At 38.8% G+C, this 24,192-nt stretch overlaps 1 protein-coding gene across 17 annotated transcripts in view; it reads right to left on the reverse strand.

Annotated features, from left to right (window-relative positions):
- The window catches only part of GRIK1 (glutamate ionotropic receptor kainate type subunit 1), a 357,358-nt gene that overhangs the window by 47,366 nt on the left and 285,800 nt on the right, over nucleotides 1-24,192 (reverse strand). For 11 of the 17 annotated variants that reach the window (XR_011433070.1, XR_011433071.1, XR_011433069.1 and 8 more), the window contains 2 exons: nucleotides 6,888-6,995; nucleotides 4,525-4,569 (listed from right to left, as the gene is read on the reverse strand). Coding sequence is in view for 12 of the 17 variants with exons in the window: in XM_023629989.2 (XP_023485757.1) it covers nucleotides 4,525-4,569; nucleotides 6,888-6,995 (153 nt within the window). In the remaining 5 variants the exon portion in view is untranslated. The remainder of the gene's footprint in view (nucleotides 1-4,524; nucleotides 4,570-6,887; nucleotides 6,996-24,192) is intronic. The other 6 variants (XR_011433072.1, XM_023629990.2, XM_023629995.2 and 3 more) reach the window with 1 other exon arrangement.

A 24,192-nucleotide genomic window follows, 5' to 3' on the forward strand; every position in this document is an offset into this window, starting at 1 on the left:
GGTATGGATGAGCAGTAGACTAAGTTCTGAGCCTGTCTTCATTGAGGACCCAATGCTTTATGGATGCCTCTTGTGAATTCTGGTAGGACTCTGTTCATACCTCTGTTCTGGTCTTCTGTTATTCATCTGTTTATCTCTCTTGTCTGTCCATTTGACTATGAACTCCTTCAGTGAGGGTATTCATTTTATTGTTTATTGATCTTTATACCACAGAACCGCCTATGGTGATTGGCAGTCAGTGAAACCCATTGCTCTTCTAAAAAATAATGATTTTTATTTTCCCCAGTGGCCAAGTCACTTCTGGGTTATTAGGTCCTATAGAAGAATATTGATATGTTTAGCCTTTGGAGGAACCCGGGAGGAGAGCCTCAGGGAATCGAGGTATTTATCTGAAGTCTTCTGGAGGCGTTTACTGCCACCCTGGTGAGACAGAATGCAGATATGCTTCAGGGCCAGGCAAACCTAAATGCTGTGTGATCTTGGACAAGATGCTAACCTTTCTAAGCTTTGGTTCTCTAGCTGTAGAGTGTGCTGTTGGGATATTGAGAGGATCAAATGAGAAGATGCATGTGAAAGTGTTGGTATATATTAAGAGCTACACAAATGTCAATAGTAAGGGACATCCAAATGACTACCCTCGTACTTTCTTCAAGTTTGCTCTATTGTGAAAGACCTTGGAATCTTTAGTGAAATTTTTTTTTTTTTTAATTTAGAAGCAGATAAAGTAAAGGAGCCGTGAAAAACAGGGGCAGTTTAGGAACACTAACACTTGGACAGACTCTAGGTGGACAGGGTGGACCTGTGCTTGATCCCTAAATATATTCCCCCAGTGGAAGGACATTGGGCTAACTGGATGGAATATGAGCTTTACAAACAGACTTTTGTCCAGATCCCAGCTTTGCAATTTACCAGCAGTGTGACCTTGGGAAAGTTAATTAACCCTTCTCTGCCTCAATTTCCTCACCAGCAACATGGAGATAAGAGGGCTTTTCTGATGATTAAATAAAATATCACCTGCGGGACTATCCGGCCTCTTCTTTAATTTTCTATTTCTTTACTTTGATTTACCTCTAAATACTGCAGCTGGAAATTCATTTAGCTTTGTAAATATCCTTTTGAGAAACGTAAATTCTTTGAAGTTTCAAGGACTATCACATGCTCACACATCAATGTGAACTATTTCAATTTCACTGTTTCCTTTCCATACTTAATTAAGGTTAGTTGAGTGGTGAAATAAGAAGACAGGTCTAGGTAAGGGGAGGCTTGGGGGTGGTTTTTGCATTTGAAAGTATTTTGATAATGTCTGTAAAAAGGGTACCAGAAGTAGCATTAGGATGTAGGAGAGCACCTGTAATAACCATTCACCCTTTCCAGGAGCAAATATGAGGCTTATCACATAGAATGCACACAAAGGACACAATGTCTGTTAGTTAAGAATCTTCAATTTTCTTTGGCTGGCTTTAAACACAGGAAAGGGGGACAACTTTTTCTTCTCTCTCTTCTCAATCTCCACCCCTTTTCTCACTTCTTTAAGGCACAGATCCCTGATTCTAAGAAATATGACTCAAGCTAGACACACCTGGAATCTATTGGTTTTCATCCAAAGCTATGCTTCAGGTTGCAAATAATTGACTTTTAACTCTATGAAGACTGTGTGTAAACTGGTCCCTGGCTGTGCTTCTAATTAAACCTTGATTTAGGCCCTGGGGAGAATGGAACCTAATTTTTAATTCAGTATTGAAAGACGGAGACGACAACTGTGTTTGTAGCCAATTTGATAAGTAATGAAATGTGTTCTCTTTAACTCATTTCTATTAATGTCAAGTGTGTGTTTAAAGGAACTATACTGATATTTGAAAATGGCAGCCTTGAATGGCCTCACAATATCATTCTCTTTTAAAATACAAACCTGAAATTTTAGAAAAATACGTCCCATAGCTTAACATTTGGCTTTCATTTCTTTTACCTACTCCACTAAAAGTCTGAAGGTCAGATACCATCGCTGCTGCGTTTCCATTCAACTGAGTCCCAGAGTCCTATTCAGTGCAAACTTTGCTCCATAAAATGAGAACAGGGAGAATATTTTTTTTTACTATCTGTGTAACAGAAATTCCTTCAAATCTAGACTAAAAGAGTGTGAAAAGATAGTCTAGGCCAGGCTATTCCTGGAAAGTAGACAGTATATACATGCAGTTTGAATGACCTCAGCCTTCTGTTTTCAAATCTTTTTATCAGCAAAACAGAAGAGAGAGAGAGAGAGAGAGAGAGAGAGAGAGTATGTGTGTGTGTGTGTGTGTGTGTGTGTGTATGTGTTTTAAACCTAACTAGTCAATTGGCTTTACCTGTTAATTGAAGTAAATGAACACATCAGCAAATGCATGTCCCTTTCTGAAGAGGCAAGATCTCATAAGTCATTACTAGGGGGACAGATATATTTAACCAGAGGCCTAGACATTTAGCATTTCGGTCCTGTTCTATGACCTTGCAGGAGTGCCTTCGAGAAGCAGAACCTCAATTTTCAAACTGTACAGCAAAAGCAGACAGCAGTAATTTACCAGAGAGAAATAGTGGAGGGTGGGTCAAATATTTGTGGGGAGGAACATTCAAAAGCTGGATTGTCTGGTCCCGCCTTCTCTCACTTTGTAAACGGGCATGTGGGAACAGCCATTCATTATCTAGGATAATCGAGGGAAGCATTTGAAATGAGTGGCCAAATGTCATTAAGCAAGTTCTTTTTAAAAAGTGACACAACAAAAGGGTGTTTGGAGAGTGACTAGTGTCTATCCTCTAAACCTAGAGAGTAATTCTCATAAAGACAAAATCTAAAACTGCTAAGTGAAATATCAAGTATTTAGAAAAAAAAAGGCATATCTGTTTCTTGTTTATGAACCATAGGAACACATATTTTAGTGATGGGCTTTGTAAGGATTGCTACATCCCTCTCTTGGAAAGAATTTTAGGTGGACAGTTCCATATTAAACAAGATCGGACAGAAAGGAGAGCTTTTGGAATTCGAATGCAATGGGGGCAAATCCTTTTCTTTTAAGATGGAGTTTTATTGGGAAAGGACAATGTGTTTGTTGACTCTGAATAGGTCTCGTGGGCTGGCACTCAGGTTACTGAAAATTGTTGATGAGCAATTATAACACGAAACAGCACACCACAGTATATATGACTGACAGCGTGGGCAATGATGGGTGGGCAGGAAGGAAGAGGCACAAAGGCGTGGAGGAAGGAGGAAAGCCAAGAGAGTGCATCCTTGAGAAGTAGGGGTGATTATTGCAGTTTAGTGACAAATAAAGGACATTTCCCTCCCCCATGTCTAATTTCAGAGCCTGGATTCCATTCCCTAGGATATTTGGTTTGAATTAATTCAACATTGCATCAAGTGCCTGGAGTCTCAAGCTGGATTAGTGCAATAAGCTCCTTTCTGGGTGCTGGGGTTCATCTATTTATTAGCGGCGAGGGAAGCGGATTGCCTTCCACATGCCTTTGGTAGCCTGAATCATTGAAAATTAAAAGAAGGTTATTAAACGTGTGTTTTTTTAAACTTAAAAGGAGGACATTTTTGAGTTCATCTACTGAGTACTACCGAGAGGGAGACAAGATTTCGAACACAGGGAGAAACTATTTACACTTTCTGTGACTTAACTGATAATTTGAAAGATGAAAGTGAACCTGACAAAATTGTTCAAGTTGAACAACCTGGAATAATTTAAGGTCCATCCGTTAATCAATAGATATTTCAGGAAGTAGTTTTAGAAAGAGAGTGAGAATGAGAGAGAATGTTTACATATTACTGGGACATTTTCCTGATCCAAATGTTTTTAATGTCTAACATTTGCTTATATAATAAATCTGTGCACATTCATTGACAACATGATACTGTACAATAAACTATGAAATAGTGGGTGTTAAAATTTACAAGATAATCTCATTTCCCTTCCAAAGTCTCTAATGTTTTTGTCCTCTGTGGTTCTAAAACAAATTGGAGACAATATGCACTGAGAAAGATACTACGCAAAACAAAGATAGCTCATAAGAAAAGGGAATTTCTGAAAATGGCTCGTATGTGTTGATGGTGACATTGAAGGAGATGTTCTAACCTTCTGAGCCTTAGCCTATCTGACTAGTCTGATGGATCAAATCTATTGTTGTTTTCATGCCCCTTAGGGAAAAATATTTAGTGATTTGAGAAAGAATATAAATAGACCAGTGTCTGCTTCTGTTGCAGTTCCCTGATTTCAGACCTAACAGGGACTGATTCTGCCCAGGAGAAACAGAAATAATCTAGGGAGAAATACTTAATCCATCATTATTTAATCCATCTCAAGCCTGTTTGTAATTCATGAATAATGTTGAGAGACAATATATTCAATCGCCCCCATTTTCCCTTTACATAGAATATCGCCTCTAAACTGCAATTGTGATCTACTAGTCTTGCAACTGGAAGGATGCAGGCTTTTCCTCTGACATTCCCCACCCCACCCCCAGATTTCCTGCAGTTTTTGTCTGAGTACAAACCTTCTTCCACACTTTATATAAGTGTTTAGACACTTCGCCAGCAGCCTTGGTTTTCAGAGGGAAAAATAAAAATAGCACTTAGTTAAAATGGAGCATGGAACCCAAAAGGTATGGTGAGTGAGTGCTCAGAGGGTTACATTCACCACCCATTGTTTGGAATCTTGCAATATAAAGCCCGAGAATAGGTACAGTGAAGAGATGAACCAAGTAAGTGGGTCCCACAGAAGTTACTTCTCCTTGGTGGTATCATCATCTGATTTTCACTTTTCCTTTCACACACCAAAAAAGTGACTTAAAGTTCTTTGGAATATGCACAGCTATGCCGCAGAGTTAAAGGGTCTTGATCATTCTTTAAGAAGACCTATTCAAGGCATCCATAACCAAAGTAAATCCATCAATCAATTTGCACACGCATGCGCACATGCTACTCCTAAGCAAGAAGGAAGCATGCTCAATGACCTATTCTTTGACTATGGGCTTCCAGGCAGTAGAAACTTGAGTGAGATTGACAAAATGGGCTTTTTCTAACAATTTTCCCTGTGGACCCCACGAGAGGCTGACATGAAAAGATTGGGCAATTCCTCCCTCGGCTCCTGAGAGAGATGGGTTGGCTTCCCCCATTGCCCTAAGGCCCAATCAGCCTTCTCAGGAAATGAGCCCAAGTCACCTGAAGAAAGAAAAGTTATTGCAAACAATGAGAGATAAGAAACAAATTGAGAAAACATTTTCATCTAATTCGATTTTGCCTTTGATGGAAAAACACCAATAGACTGTTCATAATATTGCAGTGTATAAATAGCTGTGGAAGCGTAACAATAGCTTCATCTATTTCATCACCCATCTGAGCCAAAAAGATGTTTTCTTAACAGCTTTTCTCCCCCCTTCAGTTCTGTACATTAAGAGGAGTGGAGAGAGAGAGAAAGAGGCATGTATAGAGAAGCAGACATTTTCTTTTTAAAAAAACCCTTACAGGCTTTTAGTCCAAAACAAGTATTATTTTCTTTCCTTTTGTTCCCTCCAGCCCAAATTCCTCGTCCCATTATGGAGGCTAGGTGGATGCCTTGCACTCGGTCAGAGCATGTTAAACTACGAAACAGGCAAATCAGAGTGAAGGAATCTCAGAGAGAGGGACCCAGAGAGAGTGAGAGAGAGCGAGAGACAGAGAGAGACAGAGACAGAGACAGAGAGAAAGGAAGAGAAGAGAGAAAGAGGGATGGCACTTTCTAAAAGGGAAATTTGCATGTATAATGTGTACTCTCAAAGCTGCAAACTAATTATTCTCCTCAAACATTTCAACACCAGTGGTCACCTTCTATTACATTCAGCCTAATTAATCTTTGTTTGTTTTAATTAAGCTATTTAGGGGAGGAACATAGTTGGGATCTAAAAAAACTCAATGTGTCTCAGTTAACAAAAGTAACAAAATAGAAATGGAAAATCTATCTCATTTTAAATATCAGCCCCAATATTTCAATTAAGTAGGTAACATGTTTCCCAAAGCCACGTTTTTACAAGCATACCTTCTCATCCACTACAGTGAAAAAATAATTGGGATTATAGAATTATCATGTTCAGGTGATTGTTTTGGGAGATTCAAAATTTTTTCTTTAAAGTTTTAAAGGGCAAAATCTTCACACTATAAGTGTGAATTAATTCCAATTATAGCTATGAATACTAAAATTGGTACAAAAAATATACCGAGGAGCCAAATTCATTGATTATTTAACTTAATAGTTTACATTTATATAACTCTACATAGTAACAAAAATGGGCCCTTAAACTTTGAGAGACTGAGAATTACCACTAAAATAATCCTAAACACAGAACCCAACATTAAAATACATTTTGGGACATATTTTCTCCTAAAATTAAGGCTACAAAGTTAGTTTGCTCCAGTAAGCCTTTTCTATTCTATTTTATTCTGTCCCTCTGTCACCAACCTCAAAATGGAACTCAATTAAAATTCATTTTTAAGTAACCCTTGCGTGCCATTCTGAAGATAAATCATTGGCAGCTTCTGATTTTCCAAAGCTAAGCTGAATTTCTTAAAATCTTTGAGAAATGGAGCTAATGACACCCCCCCCCCCCCATAGGGTTATGTATGTATAACATAATCATGCTGGCTATGTAAACCAAGCACTATATAAACATTCATTTATTTTCATTTTCTTTCACATTCTTGTGATTTAAGAATCTAGGCCCATCAACATCCATCTACAGATCAGAGAGGGAGCTCTAGAAAACTGGACATAAATGAACACATGGAGAGAATCATTTTACCATTCCCCTACTTGTATGTGCAATTAAAATGCTTGAGCAGCGCCCTTTATTTTGGTTTAATAATCTATTATTGAGGAGGTTACCTTTTCAGTTCCTTCCTCTTTGAGACTAATAATGTCCAGATCAAAATCCTTCCTCAAGCCATCGGTTTTATTGAAGATGATACGCCCAGTCAAACCATCCCACCGAGCCTATGGACAAAAGGAACGTGGCATTACTGTTTTACACATCATAATCCCAACACCGTCAAAACTGTAACACCTCAAATCCATCACAGTATCCAATTATTCGCTTTCATCATGGTGTTATAAACCACTGCATTGGTTCACTAGCTCAATAGCAGAACACTTCACTGTTTTATTAGCACTCATTTATTTTGTCAGTTCTAACATCTGAACATCAGTCAAATCTGTAATAGTAGCAATCTAAACGGGCAGCATGGAAAGAAGGACTGTGAAATAGTCTGCACAGGGAGTAAACAAAGGCTGGGAAGTCATAATATTCTGCTTCCCAAGGTCAATTTAAACCCTTTTCAAGGTATTGCCCAGGGGAAGTGCTCTCTCTCCCCATCATTTTTTTCTCTATGAAAAGGATATAATCCAATGACATATTATAGACTTTTTGGGATGTTTGTGAGTTAGAGCTTCCAATACCATTTGGGCATCATCTTAGTATACTGTGGCTGGTGTAGTCAATTATCACAAACTTGGTAGCCAAAAGAAATTTATTCTCTCACAGTCCTCGAGGCCAGAAGCAGAAGTCCAAAATCAGTATCCCTGGGAAAAATCAAAGTGTCTGTAGGGCCACGCTCCCTCTGGATGCTCAAGGGAGACTCTGCTTCTCATCTCTTCTTACTTCTGGTGGCTGCCAGCAATCCTTGGATTGTGGCAGCTTCACTGCCTCTGTGGTCATATTGCCGTCTCCTCTTCTGTGTAATCCCCCTCTACTTTTCTCATATAAGGACACTTGTGATTGCATTAAAGTTCCTCACAGATAATCCAGGATAGTCTCCCCATCTCAAAAATCTTTCATTTAATCGTACATGCAATGTCTGTTTTTGCCATATGAGGTAACACTTGCAGGTTCCAAGGATTAGGATGTGGCTATCTTTCCGGAGCAGCCACAATTCAGCCTACCATGTGTATCAATATCATCTTAGGAACTAAAAATCAAAGGAATGTCTGCCCTTCACAGAAGTCACATTGCTCATCTGAGAGTTACAGGGTGTCTGCAGTGTTCACACCATGCGTGTCTGTTGAAACTTTTTACCAATTTGGCCAAGAGGCAGGGAAGGCAGTGCAAAGAGTGTGAGTTTATCACAGCTGGGTTGAATCTCTGAACTATGACTTCAGGCAAATTACTTAAGCTGAACCTGACTTATCTCAGATTTCAGTGTTAGATCCATACAGGGTTTTGGTAAGATTTAAATGGCACTTACAATTCTTAACACATTGAAAGCATTTAAAATTTTAGCAATGATTATTTATATTACTACCTCTTATTTTCCTTTCCCACATTCATAACTCTAGAGTTTGGCCTTTATTCCCTCACGTGCCGGGACTCACATGTCTAGTCTTTTCTGTATTTCATTGTATAAATCAACATCAAATTCATTGTCCCAAAATGCAGTTTTCGTATTCATGCAATTTCCCCCAGCACATAAAGTACATAATGGATTCATGCCACGTACAAATTAGTCTAAACCTTGACTTTACATTTGAGGTTGTGATCGTTAATTTTATGGGTCCATTTGATGGGGCCATGGAAGGCTCAGATACGTGGCTAAACATTATCTCTGGGTGTGTCTGTGAGGGTATTTCCATTTGAATCAGTAGACCGAATAAAGCAAATTGCCCTCCCCAGTGTGAGTGGGCATTATCTAATCCACCGACGGCCTGCAGAGAATAAAGAGGCAAAGAAAGAGAAGAGTTGTTCTCTCTGCCTGACTGACTGAGCTGAGGCATCGGTCTTCTCCTGCCCCTGGACTGAGACTAACGCTACCGGCGTTCCTGGTTCTCATCTTCTCTGTGCCAGAAACTATCTGGGAATGCAGCATCTAACAGTTTACAGTTGAGTAGGAACAAGCGCATTAACGTATTTCAATGAAGCATCAAAGTGCGAGGAAAAAGATTTGCACACAGTAATTGAAGACAGAAGCAGAGAGAAGAAGGACTTATTCCACCTGCAGGGAAAGACAGAGTCAGCAAAAGATTCGTGGAGGAGAGAATGCCTGAGCTCTCACAGGATGAGAAGTTGGCCAAGCAAAGATTCACAGTCTGAGTAAAAGCATGAAATACAGAATAAGTTATGTTTGCCGTGGATCCACAGTGCAAGGTGAGAGATGAAGAGAAATGAGCCTGGGAATGCAAGTAGACCCGTGTTCATAAAGGTGTGAATCATGCTGGTTTGCTTGAACTTTGCTCTTTAAACATCTGGGAATCTGTGGAGTGTTTTAAGACTAGAAGTGTCATGAGCAGATGTGCATTATAGGGAGATCATTTTAGCAGACCTGGGGAGGAGGACTCAGACACGGTCAAGATTGTAAGCAGGGGGTTGGTTAGCAGGTAGCTCTCATAGAACAAAATTTGTGGAAACATATTCGTATGCCCACGTAAGAACATAGAGACAGCATAATTCCTTCTTCTCTCTATTCTAATATCTTGTACACCGTTAAATATTAATAGAAACAGTTCCACAGCAGGGTGGACAGAGGTTCTAGAAGAAAGCATTGCCGTTAAAGTTCTTACGTAAAGAGTATGCTATCAACTTAATTGTCGGGAAGCAACACAATTAGCCAAAACTTATTTTCTGGCTACCATTCAAGTGGAATGGATATCACAACAGAAGTACATTGTATCACTTGATAACGCTCGATGTTCAAACAAGTTAATGTCAGGAAATGACACACGGGCAGGAAAGGCCTGCCACTCTCTTCTAAGCCATCTGTACAATGACACTAAATGTGAGTTGCTAAAGTACCATAACACGTAAGTAATGCTTCTTCAGATCCCAGGACTTCGTCTCCGGAGTTTATTGCCACGGGAGATCATAGTGCCAAACACTAGCACCAGCTTTAAAAAAAGAGATGGTATATTTTTATGGTCAATAGTAACACCTGTGGTTATACTTGCTGAGATACAGGTAATCACATATCTGCACCGGGACAAAAAAAATCGATGTCGTATGCAAGTAGGGAGCATTCTCTTGTGTATATTTTGGTTCACCTCCTGGCATTACAATCTCCTTTTTGCAAGTTGAAGGCTGGCTTCTGGGATTGATGGGGTAAATTGATGGGTTAAATGAGAGTCGCTAAATAAGCTACTGCATTAGGACTATAGCATCTGCCTGAGAGCAGAGACCAGTTTGTCTAAGACTGGTTCAGTGGAAATCTCTACAGTGTTAGGGGTTTGGACTAAGTCAGTTTTCAGCCTTCTTCATGCTTCTAAAAGTGTGCAGTTCTAGCCTTCCTCCTGATCTGTTTGGAAGGAGGTAGTTATCTTCATTAAGATCTATAGGATTTTCAGAAAGCTTTTTCCTAAAGGCAAGTTTTCCTTCATGGGGGTCATGCTGTGAGTCAATTTGATACATTGTCCGGAGTTTACGGAGCTCTCTGAATATGTGCAGGATTGGTAGCATTTATCTCTTGATGTAGCATACAGCTCAAAGCGGGGTCTTAAAACCCAGTTCAGAAATCCAATTTCATTTCCACTAAGTGTGTCTTTTGTGTCCCTTTGTTTGGATTCTGTTGCATTGGTTTTATTCTTGAATTTAGTGTTCCAATCACTGGTGCAGAGTAATTCCCTCTTCTCGCTTCTCCTCCCTGATCACCCAAGTGGCAAAAAAGTTCCCTTTTTCTGCTCTTAACAATGCTTCCTTCCCTGCCTCGAATATCTACAAAGACTTCCTGCTTGGTTTTTTACTGAACTGAAATATCTTTTGACCTTCAAAGTCAAGTGTCCCTTACTGTCACAATTTCTTGTGTCTTCCTGCTTCCCATCCTTAGATGAGCATTTCTGTATATGTTCTTTGGTTTCTTTTTTTGCAAACTAATTGTTGATAAGCATTTATCAATCACCAATGCATTATTGATTAGGCTGAATAGACATTGACTAATTCCTGGATATGATGAATAAGATCCATAAGGAATCCATTTTCTGGGACAGGGCTGAAGCATATACAATTTAGATAATGATATATAATTATATTACTCATAATTACAACTTGCTTGCCTTATGTAGAAGCATTTGCACATGGGACAATTATAGTATACATAACTGAAAACAATACTTAAACTATTGTCCCTATTTTAGGAAATAGCTTTAATTTCTACCCTGCAGTAGACCTCTTGACACATACTGCTTAACAGCAAGTGAATCAAATGCTGTTTTTTTTTTTTTTTTTTTTTGTCTCTTGTCAGACACATTCTCTGATGGCCCAGAGACAGAAATCAAGAGATAAAAGAAGAAAAACAAAAGCTTTCATTGACGTCTTATTTGTATGCTCTTTCTCAGGGTATTTATTGTCCAGATATAATATGTATATTTTAGTATCAAGTGAGTACATGGCTAGTACTTAACTCTAGACTCTTGTAATAGCCAACTTTTACCTTCATTTAGTTAAAATGATTGTTTTTATTCATTTTTTTCCTAAAGGGGAATTAAATATGTAAAAGAACATAAAGCCCCCCTTTCGTAGAATTTTCCCTGACACGGTCATTCTTGTTTGCCTGGGGAATTAATTGTTTCTTACTGAAAGACTGGGACTTCTTTCTTTTTTTTTTAAGACTTTTTCTTTTTTTTCCTTTTTCTCCCCAAAGCCCTCGGATACATAGTTGTATATTCTTCGTTGTGGGTCCTTCTTGTTGTGGCATGTGGGTCGCTGCCTCAGCGTGGTTTGATGAGCAGTGCCATGTCCGCGCCCAGGATTTGAACCAATGAAACACTGGGCCGCCTGCAGCGGAGCAGGCGAACTTAGCCACTCGGCCAGGGGGCCAGCCCCTGGGACTTCTTTTTTGAGAGTAAGAGAGAATGTGGTTTTCTGGTGGATGAGATCTTTTAAGAACAACAGTTTCTAGCATTTCTTCATTCATGTATTAGAAACTATGCTTTCTTGCAAAAATATTCTAAATAGAAGGTTCATGATAAACCCAAAGTTAGCTTCTTTGGGGATAGGATCAAAGTGAGGGAAGGAAATCCTTTGTAAATGACTTTTTTATATATTATTAAAACTTACGGGGGCCAGCCCCGTGGCCTAGTGGTTAAGTTTGGTGCACTCTACTTTGGTGGACTGGGTTCGTTTCCCAGGCGCAGACCTACACTGCTTGTAAGTGTTCATGCTGTGGCAGCGTCCCACATACAAAACAGAGGAAGATTGGGACAGATTAGCTCAGGGTGAATCTTCCTCAGCCAAAAAAAAGATTATCAAAACTTGAAAATAAAGGAAAAAACTGAAAAGACTGCATGGCCTTTCTTCACCATAGTGGCCATTGTCTAGCAGGCTCACCAAGGATGATTGGATCCTCTAAAGAGACTATGTTAATTTTTCAATTTACTATTGTTTAGGGCCTAGATTCTATAAAATGTAAGTCTGTAAGATGTGAGTGATTTCTACCTAATAGAAAGAGAACCTCAAATTATAATTTTATTGCCCTGTAGTTCATTAACCAGTTTTGACTTTCCTGGTGACCTCTAAAACCGCTGTTCCTCCAGATCTCCTTGAAACGTTTTACCATCTTGTTGGTTCTCTCAAGGTTAAATACACCTTTGACCCTAGCTCATTTTGATTTCGTATTAGAGTCACATTTATAAGTATTTTAAAATTGTAGTTTGTTTTGGGGATGGTCCTACTTAGATTCCAAAATGAACTCACCTGCCAGAGCCAACTTTATGGGTCATTTAAGCTCAGAAATGTCTTTTTTTTTTGTTTTTCCAGTCCTGGAGGAAATCCCAAGCAGTAAGAGAATTTACCTTTGATGACTCTTTGTTATAGTATTTTTTTCTTTCCATTTCTTTTCTTCTGATTCTGTGTTTTGATTCTGACTTTTGCCCATGTCTGTCAATCTGAAAATATCTTGCTTAACTCATAAATTAAGCCATTTTTCTTCCACAACTGGCTGAATAGGACCGGTAGATCCATGTCTACTCAGACCATTGGGCCATCTCTACTGTGCCATCTCTGGTGCATAGTCAAGAGAGCACTTTGTGTCTCAATAGCTCCTGGTTTGGGCCATGATGAGGTCCAGGGACTGGTGAGCATTTGAATGCTAGTCTAGTCTTAAGATCATAGTCAGGAAAGCAAACTGTGTGTATGTGAATCTGATTTACACACGGCCACTAAATCATCCTCCACTGGTGATGACAATGGGAATCTGGCATTTTATTTTGATTATGTGGTGACCTCTCAGGTAGATAAAGGTAATCTAATTCTCTGTATGTAGGGTGAGAGATGACTGAAAACTTGGTTTGTTAGCCTTTTTTCTTTTATCTGAGCAAGATTATGTCTCACATTCACTGGAAAGGAGAACCACCATTTGAATTCTGTCCCCATGATGTTTATGGTCCATGTTTACTTTCAACTCACGGCAAATCTTGTAGAACTGAATCTGTAACCCTCAGTGATTGTGTCTTATGTCTAGAAATGAGAAAAGTTTCTTTACCTCATTGTGTGAGTGTGAAATTTATTCCTACCTCCAGAAAATATTAATAAATTATACTATAAAAACTTACAAATTAAAGGATCCTTTTAAAATTTACATATTTGATTGCTTTATATTAACATTCCCAGGATTCCCGTAATATAGAGAAACTCAAGTCTTCAGATATATATATGCTACTCTTAAAAGAAATCACAGAAAGTGCTAACTCAGAAGCATTTTTATGTAAGAACCCAAGTGAATCTTTGACCACATTTAATTGATTAAAAAAAATTGAGTTAAAAAAATGGCTAAAAATCCATGACATGTCTTTCCCCCAATTTTATCAGTGTGAATTATAGTCTAAGTGCACCTTTTTTCACAGATTTGTTTTTTGTTTTCTGACGAGGAGGCTAGTTAATCTGAACTTCCTAAATTTCTTATGCTAGTTGACTGATTAGATAAGCTAGCATTGCTAAGTAACGTTTAAAATGAATAAGATGTAAAATTATGTATGTAATTATATTGAATTGGGATTTTGACAAAATTTTTATATCAACAGTAATTATACTTTGTTATATATCAGTTTAACCATAATTTCTAAGTTCCTTATTAAGTTTAAGACCTGAGCTAACATTAAATCAAGTTAATCGACGGATAATCTTTGGATATCTAGGTAGTTTCTTAATAAGAGATAATACTGATGTATTGGTCACCTTATATATATATGTACATATATACATGTATTTCTATATATATGTATATATATATATTTTTATACATTATAGAGAAGCTGTGACTTTGGGTCATACTAATGAATATGTTTATTTTTCCACTTTGAAAAAGTTATTCAAAGGATGCATGTGACTTTAGGGGGCTGCATTATGTATGTTCATATATACAAGGTAATAGGCTATGCTTTTGTTTACAAGGTAAAGAGAAAATTATGTACCAAATTATGCAAAAGTATAGTGAAAAGAAAAGCACGTGTTTATAGTATGGAAGGTTTGAAGGAGCTGAATTTTATTTGCCTTGGAGCATAATACCTGCACATAAGTCTGAATAAAAGCAAAGAACTGCGTTAAAATTTTGGCAATGTTTCCTGCTTTTGATGAGTTTATTAATAGGATGCATATTTTAAGTTTGTGAATCCTTTTATGCCAAATGCTATATGAGTGTTGAACTAGAGTTTTGTTTTCTTTCTTTTAAAATGACAATTGGTCTTGGAGTATTTAGTCTGCTTTTAACAAGAAGACATACAAGTTTAGAAATTATTTTCTATATAAGCTGCTCAGATAGCATTTCCTTTCCATCACCAACAAGTACTTTCTGCTTCATTCTCATGTTTTTCTGAAGGCTTTGCTATAAGCTGTAGACTGGAAACTGGGATTCTGTCAAACAATGGCAGTCTCAGAGCCTCATGGAAAAATGGTGCCAGATACTCTGCCCTATTGGTACTTTAAGAAGTGGAGTCACTGCTACAAACTGTGGAGCTTAAAGTGACATTACTTAGACAACTGTGACTGTACCAGAGCACTGAATCAGGATTTCCAGAATTCTTTTTGTGGGTCCAGAGCAGAAGACCTTCGAAAGCAGAGAGCTGACCCAACATCCAGATGTACAAGCTAAAAGTAGGGTTAGATGAACAGTGGAGGGAAATCTAATTGTGGTTATTTGGTTTTGAGTATTGCTGATACAGTTTTAAAAGTTCTAGTAAGGGAGTGAAGACATCCTTTCTTTATCTTACTCCTCAACGTAGTAGCCCATAAATGGCACGTTATTCTTCCTAACCCCTCAGAATTCAGTAAGAACTCACTAGTTTTTATGGCGATGTGGTTATTTGCATAAGATCGGCCAAATCCGTCTTCTGTTTTTACCAGGATATAGTTGGAAAAATTGGTTACATAAATAAGTCATACCAGGATTCTCATATCTGAGAACAAATCTCGTTTAATCAGGTATAGCAAACCCACCATTAAGGAACAAGTATGTAGTAGCAAGGTCCAGAAAACCCTCTCATAAAATTGACCTGTTATTTGTTCTATGATTTACAGAATCCCAGACTTATAGGTGATAAAGAAGGTCATTTCCCGGCAGAAGAGGAAATCTACCAGTCGTTGGGGATCTCAAAGAGAGAAATTCACCAAATATATAGGTACTATAGGAATGCCATGCAGATGAGTTTCTTGGATTTAGTTTCTTGCTTTTGTGTAGTAGGGTGAATAATGCACCCCCATCCCTAAGTGTCCGTGTCCTAATCCCTGGAACCTAGAATATGGCAAAAGGGACTTTGCAGATGTGATCAAGTTAAGGATGTTAAAAGGGGGAGATAATATCTCATTATCTGGATGGAACCAACGTAATAAGACAGGTGTTTATAAGAGGGGCCCAGGAGGAGTCAGACAGACAGAAGCAGAGGGACAGAGAGAAAGAGATTGAAGGATGCTACATTGCAGGCTTTGAAGACAGAAGAAAGGATCCACAAGCTAAGGATTACAGGAGGCCTCCAGAAACTGGAAAAAGCAAGGACACTGGTCTTTCTCTAGAGCCTCCAGAAGGAACCAGCCCTGCTGACACCTTGACTTTAGCCCAGTGGGACCTGTGTCAGACTTTTTTTTTCCCCCTAAACCCTGTGTCTTCCTTAGTTCTTTTTTTTTTTCTGGGAAAGATTCACCCTGAGCTACCATCCATTGCCAATCTTTCTCTCTCTGTTTTTTTTTTTTCCTCCCCAAAGCCCCAGTACATTGTCGTATATTCTGGTTGTAAGTACTTCCGGTTCTTCTATGTGAGCCACCACCACAGCATGGCTACTGACAGATGAGTGGTGTGGTTCTGTGCCCAGGAACCACACTCGGGCTGCTGAAGTGGAGCGCACCAAACTTTAACCACTAGGCCATCAGGGCTGGCTCCTGTGTCAGACTTCAGACCTCTGAATTACAAGAGAATGAATTTGCATTGTTTAAAATCACCAAGTCTTTGATGATTCATTTCAGCAGCAATAGAACACGACTACACCTTGGAATAAAAGAGCCAATAAGAGCCACAAAAACATTTCTGGAACAAGAGAGGTTTTTGAAAATGCAATCAGAGACTCTTTGAAATTTCCATATCGAAGTTAATTTTCTGGTCTTAGTAGTGGCTTGAAACAGTAGCTCTGAATTTGCGGCCATACTCAAAAGTGGATTATGTGGCTAATTATCACCTCTTACTGTACCCTTGTAAACTAATCAGATCCAAACATAATGACACCAGACATTTTTAGTGTGAATAATTTTTGGAGATTATTTATGGTGCAAGAGGAACTGTTGAGCAAATTATCTAAAACTTGGAAATAAGACAAAAGGGTGACTGCATGTCCTTTCAAGGTCATATGGGATTGTTGTCGAACAAGCCCACTGAAGGATGATTTGATTCTCTAGGATTGCACTTTTGTTTCTTTTACTATTTTCTGCTGTTTAAGGTCAAGACTCTGAAATTCTATGTTAACTTGTAGATTTTTGTCCAGTAGAGATGCAAATAATTCATGTCTGGTACAAAAGATAACCTCAAAGTTATTGTTTTATTGCTCTGTAGGACGATCATTCATTTTGTCTCTAACTCAGCAAACCTATTTCAGTTTGCCTCTCCTGGTGGACTATATAATCACTATTCCTCTAATTCTTCTTTGAACCAGCTTTACCATCCTGCTGGTTCCATCCTTAAGGAGTTAAACGTATTTTTGGCTTGTGCTTACTTTATATTTGCATGAGAGTCATGTTGGTAACTTTGTAAAGTTATATATTGACAAATGCTTAGTTGTGTGCTGTATTATCTCATTTGATCCTTACTGCAGCCAGATAAGGTAAGAAGGATTGTCCCCATCTTAATGAAGAAGAAAGAGATCCTACAGTTAGTAAGATGCACTGGAGGGGTTCAGGACCAGGACTGCCTCGTCTTCTTTCTCCTTTATCACACTGCCTTCCCATGGATAAGGTTATGAGAAAAAACATGAAGAGGTGTGGGCTTATTACTCCCATTGTAAGTCCTCACATTAGATTCTGCCTTGCACAAGGAGAGGATATTCTCATGCCAAGAAAATAAAAAAGGAAAGACAAACAAAAATTTAAATAGCACTAAAATCCTGACTTCTCACTAACTCAGTGGCGTGGTTGTAGTCTGAGTCGTCCAAAGACTCAACTTGGATCTGCCGGGTTCATTTAGAAAGAATACAGCCTCTGCCCTGGCTTCCAGTGTCCTCTTTCTTGGTCTCTGCTACATCTAGCACAGAGAAGCCTCTCCCCAAAGTCACTTTCACACGAACGGAAAGTGCTATCGCAGGAGTGAAAACAAAAGAAGCCATCAGCTTTTTGTGTGTAGTTCCCTCCACTTAAACACAGTATTCCAATGGCTATAAGAGTTCAGAACAAGGAGGCCATCTAGAAAGTGTCTGAACTCTTGGCATTATGCTAATTTTGATTGAAATGCCTCTAATTTTCCCCCTATCACTGCCCTTCGCAGCCCTTCAGAAGCCAATTCTACCTGCCGCCTGGTGGATTAAATGGGTCCCAGGATGGTCCTACGTTCTAGGATTTCCATTTTGGATTTACTTGTGTGTGGCTGTTCACTGACATTTTACCATAAATGTGGGTGACTTTTGCTCACTTAAAATTTAACTGCAAGTCTGTGGAGCATGTTTTAAAGTCCTTTATCTCCAGTTACAAGGGTCTTTTCTCTTCGAATCTTCTTCCTGGATGTCTCTCAGATTTCCTTCTCTTCAGTATATTGTTTGTCTCATTTTTCACCAAGCTAAAAATATCGCCTTTTCTGTTTTTCTTAGGAATCAGTGATGCCTTAACTTTTATAAGGCATAATACATAGCAGCATATGATAGCCAATTTGTGATTCAGACAGCTATATGAAAAAATACAAAGTTTTCAAGTAAATAGGACAGTTTAATAAAACTGTAAGTTAATGTGTTTTTACGGGACTAACCAAAAAAATTACATATTGAATTTAAAAATAAAAAGGATATTGCTAATAGGCATTTCATTGGTTTTCACATACTGTTCACAGACAAATTTTAGTCATAAATCTGGCATTGTAAACCAGATACCTTTCAAATAATGATTGTTAATTTTAACTGTTAGCAAGTTTTAATGTCTGAGCCTTGTGTACTGGGAAGAACTTGACTCTGGAATCAAATGACATGGGTTTGAATTTTGCCTCTATCTCTGATCAGCTAGATGACTCTGGGCAAGTTACATACCTTCTGCAAGCTCCATTTGCAAATATAATACTTTTTTCGTTGTTGTAAAGATTAAAAGCGATAATTCTTCAAAGCATCTGGCAGAGAACTGTCAGAAGGAAGCTCAATAAAAATCCAGTTCCCTTATTATCTTGATGTAGTTAAGAACTCCTTAACTCTCCTCGTAGATATGTGATTACTCATAGCCCATTTTGCAATGAACCTTCCTCTATCTCAGAGCCTTCTTTTACGTTGCTTGTCAGTGAAAAACCAACTGCTTCCTTATATCATCAATTATATTAATGCAGTGGCTCTCAAATTTTAATGAGCACAAGGTCATTGGGATATTTGTTTGAGGTGGGAGCCAAGGATCTGTAATCTTTTTACAACTACCCCACTTGATTTTGATGAAGAAGCTCCTCACACTCTACTCTGAGAATTACTGAAATAGGACTCAAAGCTTGTCAACTCCATAGACCCTACATTACCTGTGTTTGCTGAATAATTCCACCCAACACTTGTCAGTCAGCTGTCAAGCATAGAATCTGATTCCAGTTCTGACAGAGTTCACATTCTGATGATTAAGGTATCTATCTACTTGCCTATCTATCTGTCTATGTACAGGGAGTGTATAATTAAAAAGTTAATGAGTAACAGTGACAAAAATTTTACAGAATTGGGAAAAGTGAGCTGTGGCTGGTATGGGCAGTGCAGTTTTTAGGAGAAGACTGAGGTTGAATCAGTCATTGAAGATAAGAAAGATTTGAAAAACTACATACTCTTAAGGCTCTCTGTATAGTATTGATCTAGCGAAACACTGTCATTATGTGGTGAGGCAGGAACTGATTGGATCTCCTACCCTATATTCCAGGAAAGTTTTAGAAATAATACAGACCCTCCTGGGAGAATGCTTTTTGGTGTACTGTAAGCAAAGGAGATCCATGGAGTCTTTTCAAAGTCTGTGCTTGCCCTGAGAAAATAGATTAACCCCCAGAGATCCGAGTTGCTATAAGCATTCTTGGGGTCACACTGACCTCATAGGTTCCTCTTTCGGGATCTAGGCATCAATCCCTAGCATGGCTCCAAACCAATTTTGTTTTGTTTGTCTTTTTTTTTTTGCCAGTGTTCCCTTTACAGACCACTATCCTGGTGATAGACTAAAACCCATCGCATGGCCATAGCAGTCCAAAGCTCATACATTAATGTGAATCTGAATGAGATCTGGAAGTTTCAGCACTATGTGCATGGTCCAGGGACCCCTGGATGCTGCCAGTCCTAGAGGCATTTACGCTAATCTCCAGGCATTTTCAAGCAGTACTGCAAAGCAGCAATCATAGCAGTTATAACATAGTGTACCTTGGTGTTTCAGATTCCTCATTAGAGCACATCCTTGAAACAGTATTTTCAATTGCCTAGAGAATAAAATCCCCTCCTCCCACATACTATTTAAGGCTGTTCCCTACTGTCCTTTGCACCCCCATCTATTGCCATATTCTACCCCAATGGCTACACGTGAACCTTGTGTTCCAACCATGTGGATGCCTCCCCAGACTCTGTGCACATTCATAATTCATGAATTTGTTCCTGCTACTCCCTTTACCTAGAATTCTCTCCCCTCACATGTTCTTAGACATACTGCTCAGTGATGGCCTGTCAGCCTTCCAAGGGCAGGGATGGGTATCTGTTTGCTCACTGATGTATCCCAATTACTAAGGATAGTGCCTGATACTTACTAAGTACTCACTGAATACTTGTTCAATGAGCAAAAGAACCTATCCATGTCAGTCCAAATGTCACCTCCTCTCTAAGACCATTCTCAAGCCCTTTAGGCAGAGTGTTTAGCTTTTCCTTCGAGATTTAATAGTATTATTTGTATATCCTAGTATAGCCCACATTATAGCAGTTAAGTGTGTATATTTCCCTCCAGATTATGGCTTCTCTAAAGTCAGGGGCAGTGTTGTGTCCACCACTTACCTTCACTGATCACCACTCTTCTTGCACCTAACCGTATTACATGCATAAAATATACTTAGCAAATGCCAATTAAATTGAATTTCTGGGTAAGATTTTCCATAGAAACTTATATTTAATACTACAACTTTAGAAGATGCAAAAATGACATGCTTTAATCAGAAGTTATTTTGAAATAGCATGAGCCCCTCCTTCTCCGCTAAACCTTCCAGTGTCAGAGAGTCTTGTGCTTCTCCCTGGATCACAATATGATAGCCCTATTTTGCCCAAGCTCAGTCTCCTGTAACTTTGGATTCCCTGTAAGTAGCAAGACTTCTGTGGTTCTGGGAAAATCACTTCACCTCACAGGGCTTTCCTGTCTTCTTGTAAACATGAAGATGCTGAACGGGACACTCTCTGAGAGTTGACCCTTCTGTTCTTTCCTCTACCTGGTTTGGAAATTGACCCAGATTTGCAGCACATGCTTACACAAGTGTCTGCTGCCCAACAGTCTTAGGAACCCATCCTGGACCTCTTTGAAAACTAACACTGCTCTTTGGAAAGTTAAACCAGATAAATGGCCAATGTAGGAAGGAATGTCTAGTTCTCTAATGACTCAATCAGAATGCAATGCTCAGAAATCTTAACACGGAATAAAGTCCTCTCTTTTGCCTCTCCACTCACTCTACTGCTTTCAGCTACAGGCTACTTGCTGAACTCATTTCCTGAGAGACTTACCATTCTCTTGTCCATCAGGCAAATAAACTTAGCTTTTTAAAAAATTACTTTTTATTTTAGCTCTAGGGGTCTTTTATTATTCTTTGACAGCTTTTTATGCTATAAATCCCAAGCACTCATCTACCTACAACTTCTTAACTAACCCTTTTGCAGCTCCGCCCATCGGAGCATGAAGAAGCGAATGGAACTTACCTAAAGCAATATCATGGTATTTTGGCAGAACTGCTGAGTAAGTCCTTCAGTTTTGTTTTTCTAACATCACATTAAGCAGTACTATTTCAACCCAAATACTTCGCAGCATTTATTTCCTCAGAATGAGGATTCTGGGGTTTAGAGTCACCCAGCCTTTCAAGAACTTTCAGTCAAGTGAAGAAAAGAGTCAAATAAATCCCGCAGCATTTCATGAAACCGCCTCAAAGCTACAAAAGACTTAATTAGACTATGGTTATTTGACTTAATGATGTTTTAAAACAATATTCACAAATGGTGGCTGAGAAAAAAATCACTTGGTGCCATACTTCAAAGATGTCGCTTTCAAAATTGCTTTAAGCGGGAAGCCACATACATTACTCTGCCTGTTGTAGAATAATTAAGTTGGAATGGTAAAAGTCAATTGTTTTGATACCATTACAGTTCAACTGATTCATGTTAATTAGAATAGGTTGGGCTTGTTCTCATTTAGATCAGCTTAATTTCATTCTCTCTCTCTTGGTATGGAGCAAAATTTAGTATCAGCCATGATTGAATAAAACCTTTTAAAATAAGAAAAACCAATTATAAAAGATGGGCTTTCCAGATATCTAATTAGAAAACTACTTTGAAAGTATATTAATGAAAGTACACTTTCAGTTTAATTTTTAATCATGTTATTACCACTGCATTAAAAATACATAAAACACTTTTCTGAGAAGGGGGACACGGCAACATAGAATCCACGGAAGTGTCGCTGCTGCCTAGCATTGAGAAGGCAGCAAGGGAACCTGGTCCTTTTACAGTGTGAAGCTTCATCCTTCAATAATACAGTTGCCAACAGTCAGTTTCTTAGTCTTGTCCGAATTTGAGACAGCAATATTGGTGTCCTATAAGATCTTGCCAGATTGTACTTCTAGGCAAGTGGAGCAACTGATACTGAATCTGACTGATTTGGGAAGAGATGTGAAAGGATCTACACAATCAAATAATTCATAAAAAGATGCTCTTAAAATATGTGCACCAACTACTGATGCTCTCACCTCTGCACAGCTTCCACCCAACCACCACCCACAGCATAGTTACCCTGGGGCAATGCCTTTACACGCACTCTGGACAGGCATGTTGCCAGAAGCTGCTTGCAAAGGAGTCACACTCCAATTACTAAGACAGTTTGCTTATTTCCATTTAATGTAAATTCACTGAGCACAGGGAATAAAAGATCATCTTACATCTGCCATCAATGTTTTGCTTAGTATTAAAATAAATCACATCTTAGCAAAGGCTTGGAACGTGGCGTCAGAGTCACTCTCTCCTCCTGTCTCCTTAATGTGCTCAGGCCAAAGGGCCTTTAGAGGAGCCTTCGGGGCTGGTACTGCACAGCCTGGTGTTTGAGAATTTGCAGCAGTTTATTTGCTTTAGAATATGTTTATTCAAAATCTGGTTCTCCTTTATTGCTCCATGCTCATTTGCATTTGCATTTCCTTGTCATTGTGTTATGGCATTTGGCTTGATTCCATATGTATTCATTAACCCCTCAGTCCCCCTTTATCCCATTTACCCCCTTTGGAAGGCTTGGGTAATCTAGTTTTCCAGTGTCATCTTGATAATCTCTAATTTAAATCTCTAATATAAAATCTTCAGATTTCATCTTTGATGTTTCTCCTCCAAGAAGCCCCAAACCCCAAGGACTGGGTTAGGTTTTCTCCTGAGTCTTCCATAGCTTTCTGTAATCTTCCCTATTAAAGTATGCATTACTCTGCCTTGCAATGATTGCTTACTTTTCGGCTTTTCCTATTTAACTATCAATGCACTGAGAGCAGATTATTAGTGCTTCATAAAACTTGTATTGACTGTTCTTAGCGTGAGGGCAGCCCTGTGGCATAGTAGTTAAGTTGGTGCACTCCCAGGGTTTGTGGGTTCAGATGTGGCTGTGGACCTACACACCACTCATTAAGCCATGCTGTGGTGGTGTCCCACATATAAAATATAGGAGGATTGGCACAGATGTTAGCTCAGGGACAATGTTCCTCAAGCAAAAAGAGGAAGATTGGCAACAGATGTTAACTTAGGGCCAATCTTCCTCACCAAAAAAAATAAATAAATAAATAAATAAATAAATAAAATGTTCTTACTGTGCCATTTGTGAGTCTGTCAGTTAAACATACCAAACAGAAATTACCTTAATGGAAGCAGTTTTGGTATAGGAGAAGCAGCATGGATTTGACACCACAGAGTCCCAGATTCAAATCCTCTCTGCACTTCACCAATTGGACAAGTTGATCAAACCAACTGAGTTCCATTTTCCTCATTTGTCAAATGAGAATACAAAAATCTACCTTGCAAGAATGTTGTGAGAATGAGAGCTAAAATATTCTTCACATCTAAGCATCAAAGAATGACTGGAGATGGTCATGGTTCTCTTTACTCCTCAGAGATTTCTATGATGTGCAGGAATTGGATTCAGTCTCTGTCCTTAGAGATATCTATAAAGTAAATCTCCTCATAAAGACATGTGTCTATGAAGGATGTGTAAAGCTTACTGAAACATCAAGAAGAAGTTATTTGCCAATTTAGGATGTGTCCACCTGCAAACATGCTAGGTTGGATGTGGATAGGGACCCCAACAATACTGAGTAAGCCAACAGGTAAAAGC

Source organism: Equus caballus, chromosome 26, assembly GCF_041296265.1.
Source record: "Equus caballus isolate H_3958 breed thoroughbred chromosome 26, TB-T2T, whole genome shotgun sequence".
NCBI classification, from domain to species: Eukaryota; Metazoa; Chordata; class Mammalia; order Perissodactyla; family Equidae; genus Equus; species Equus caballus.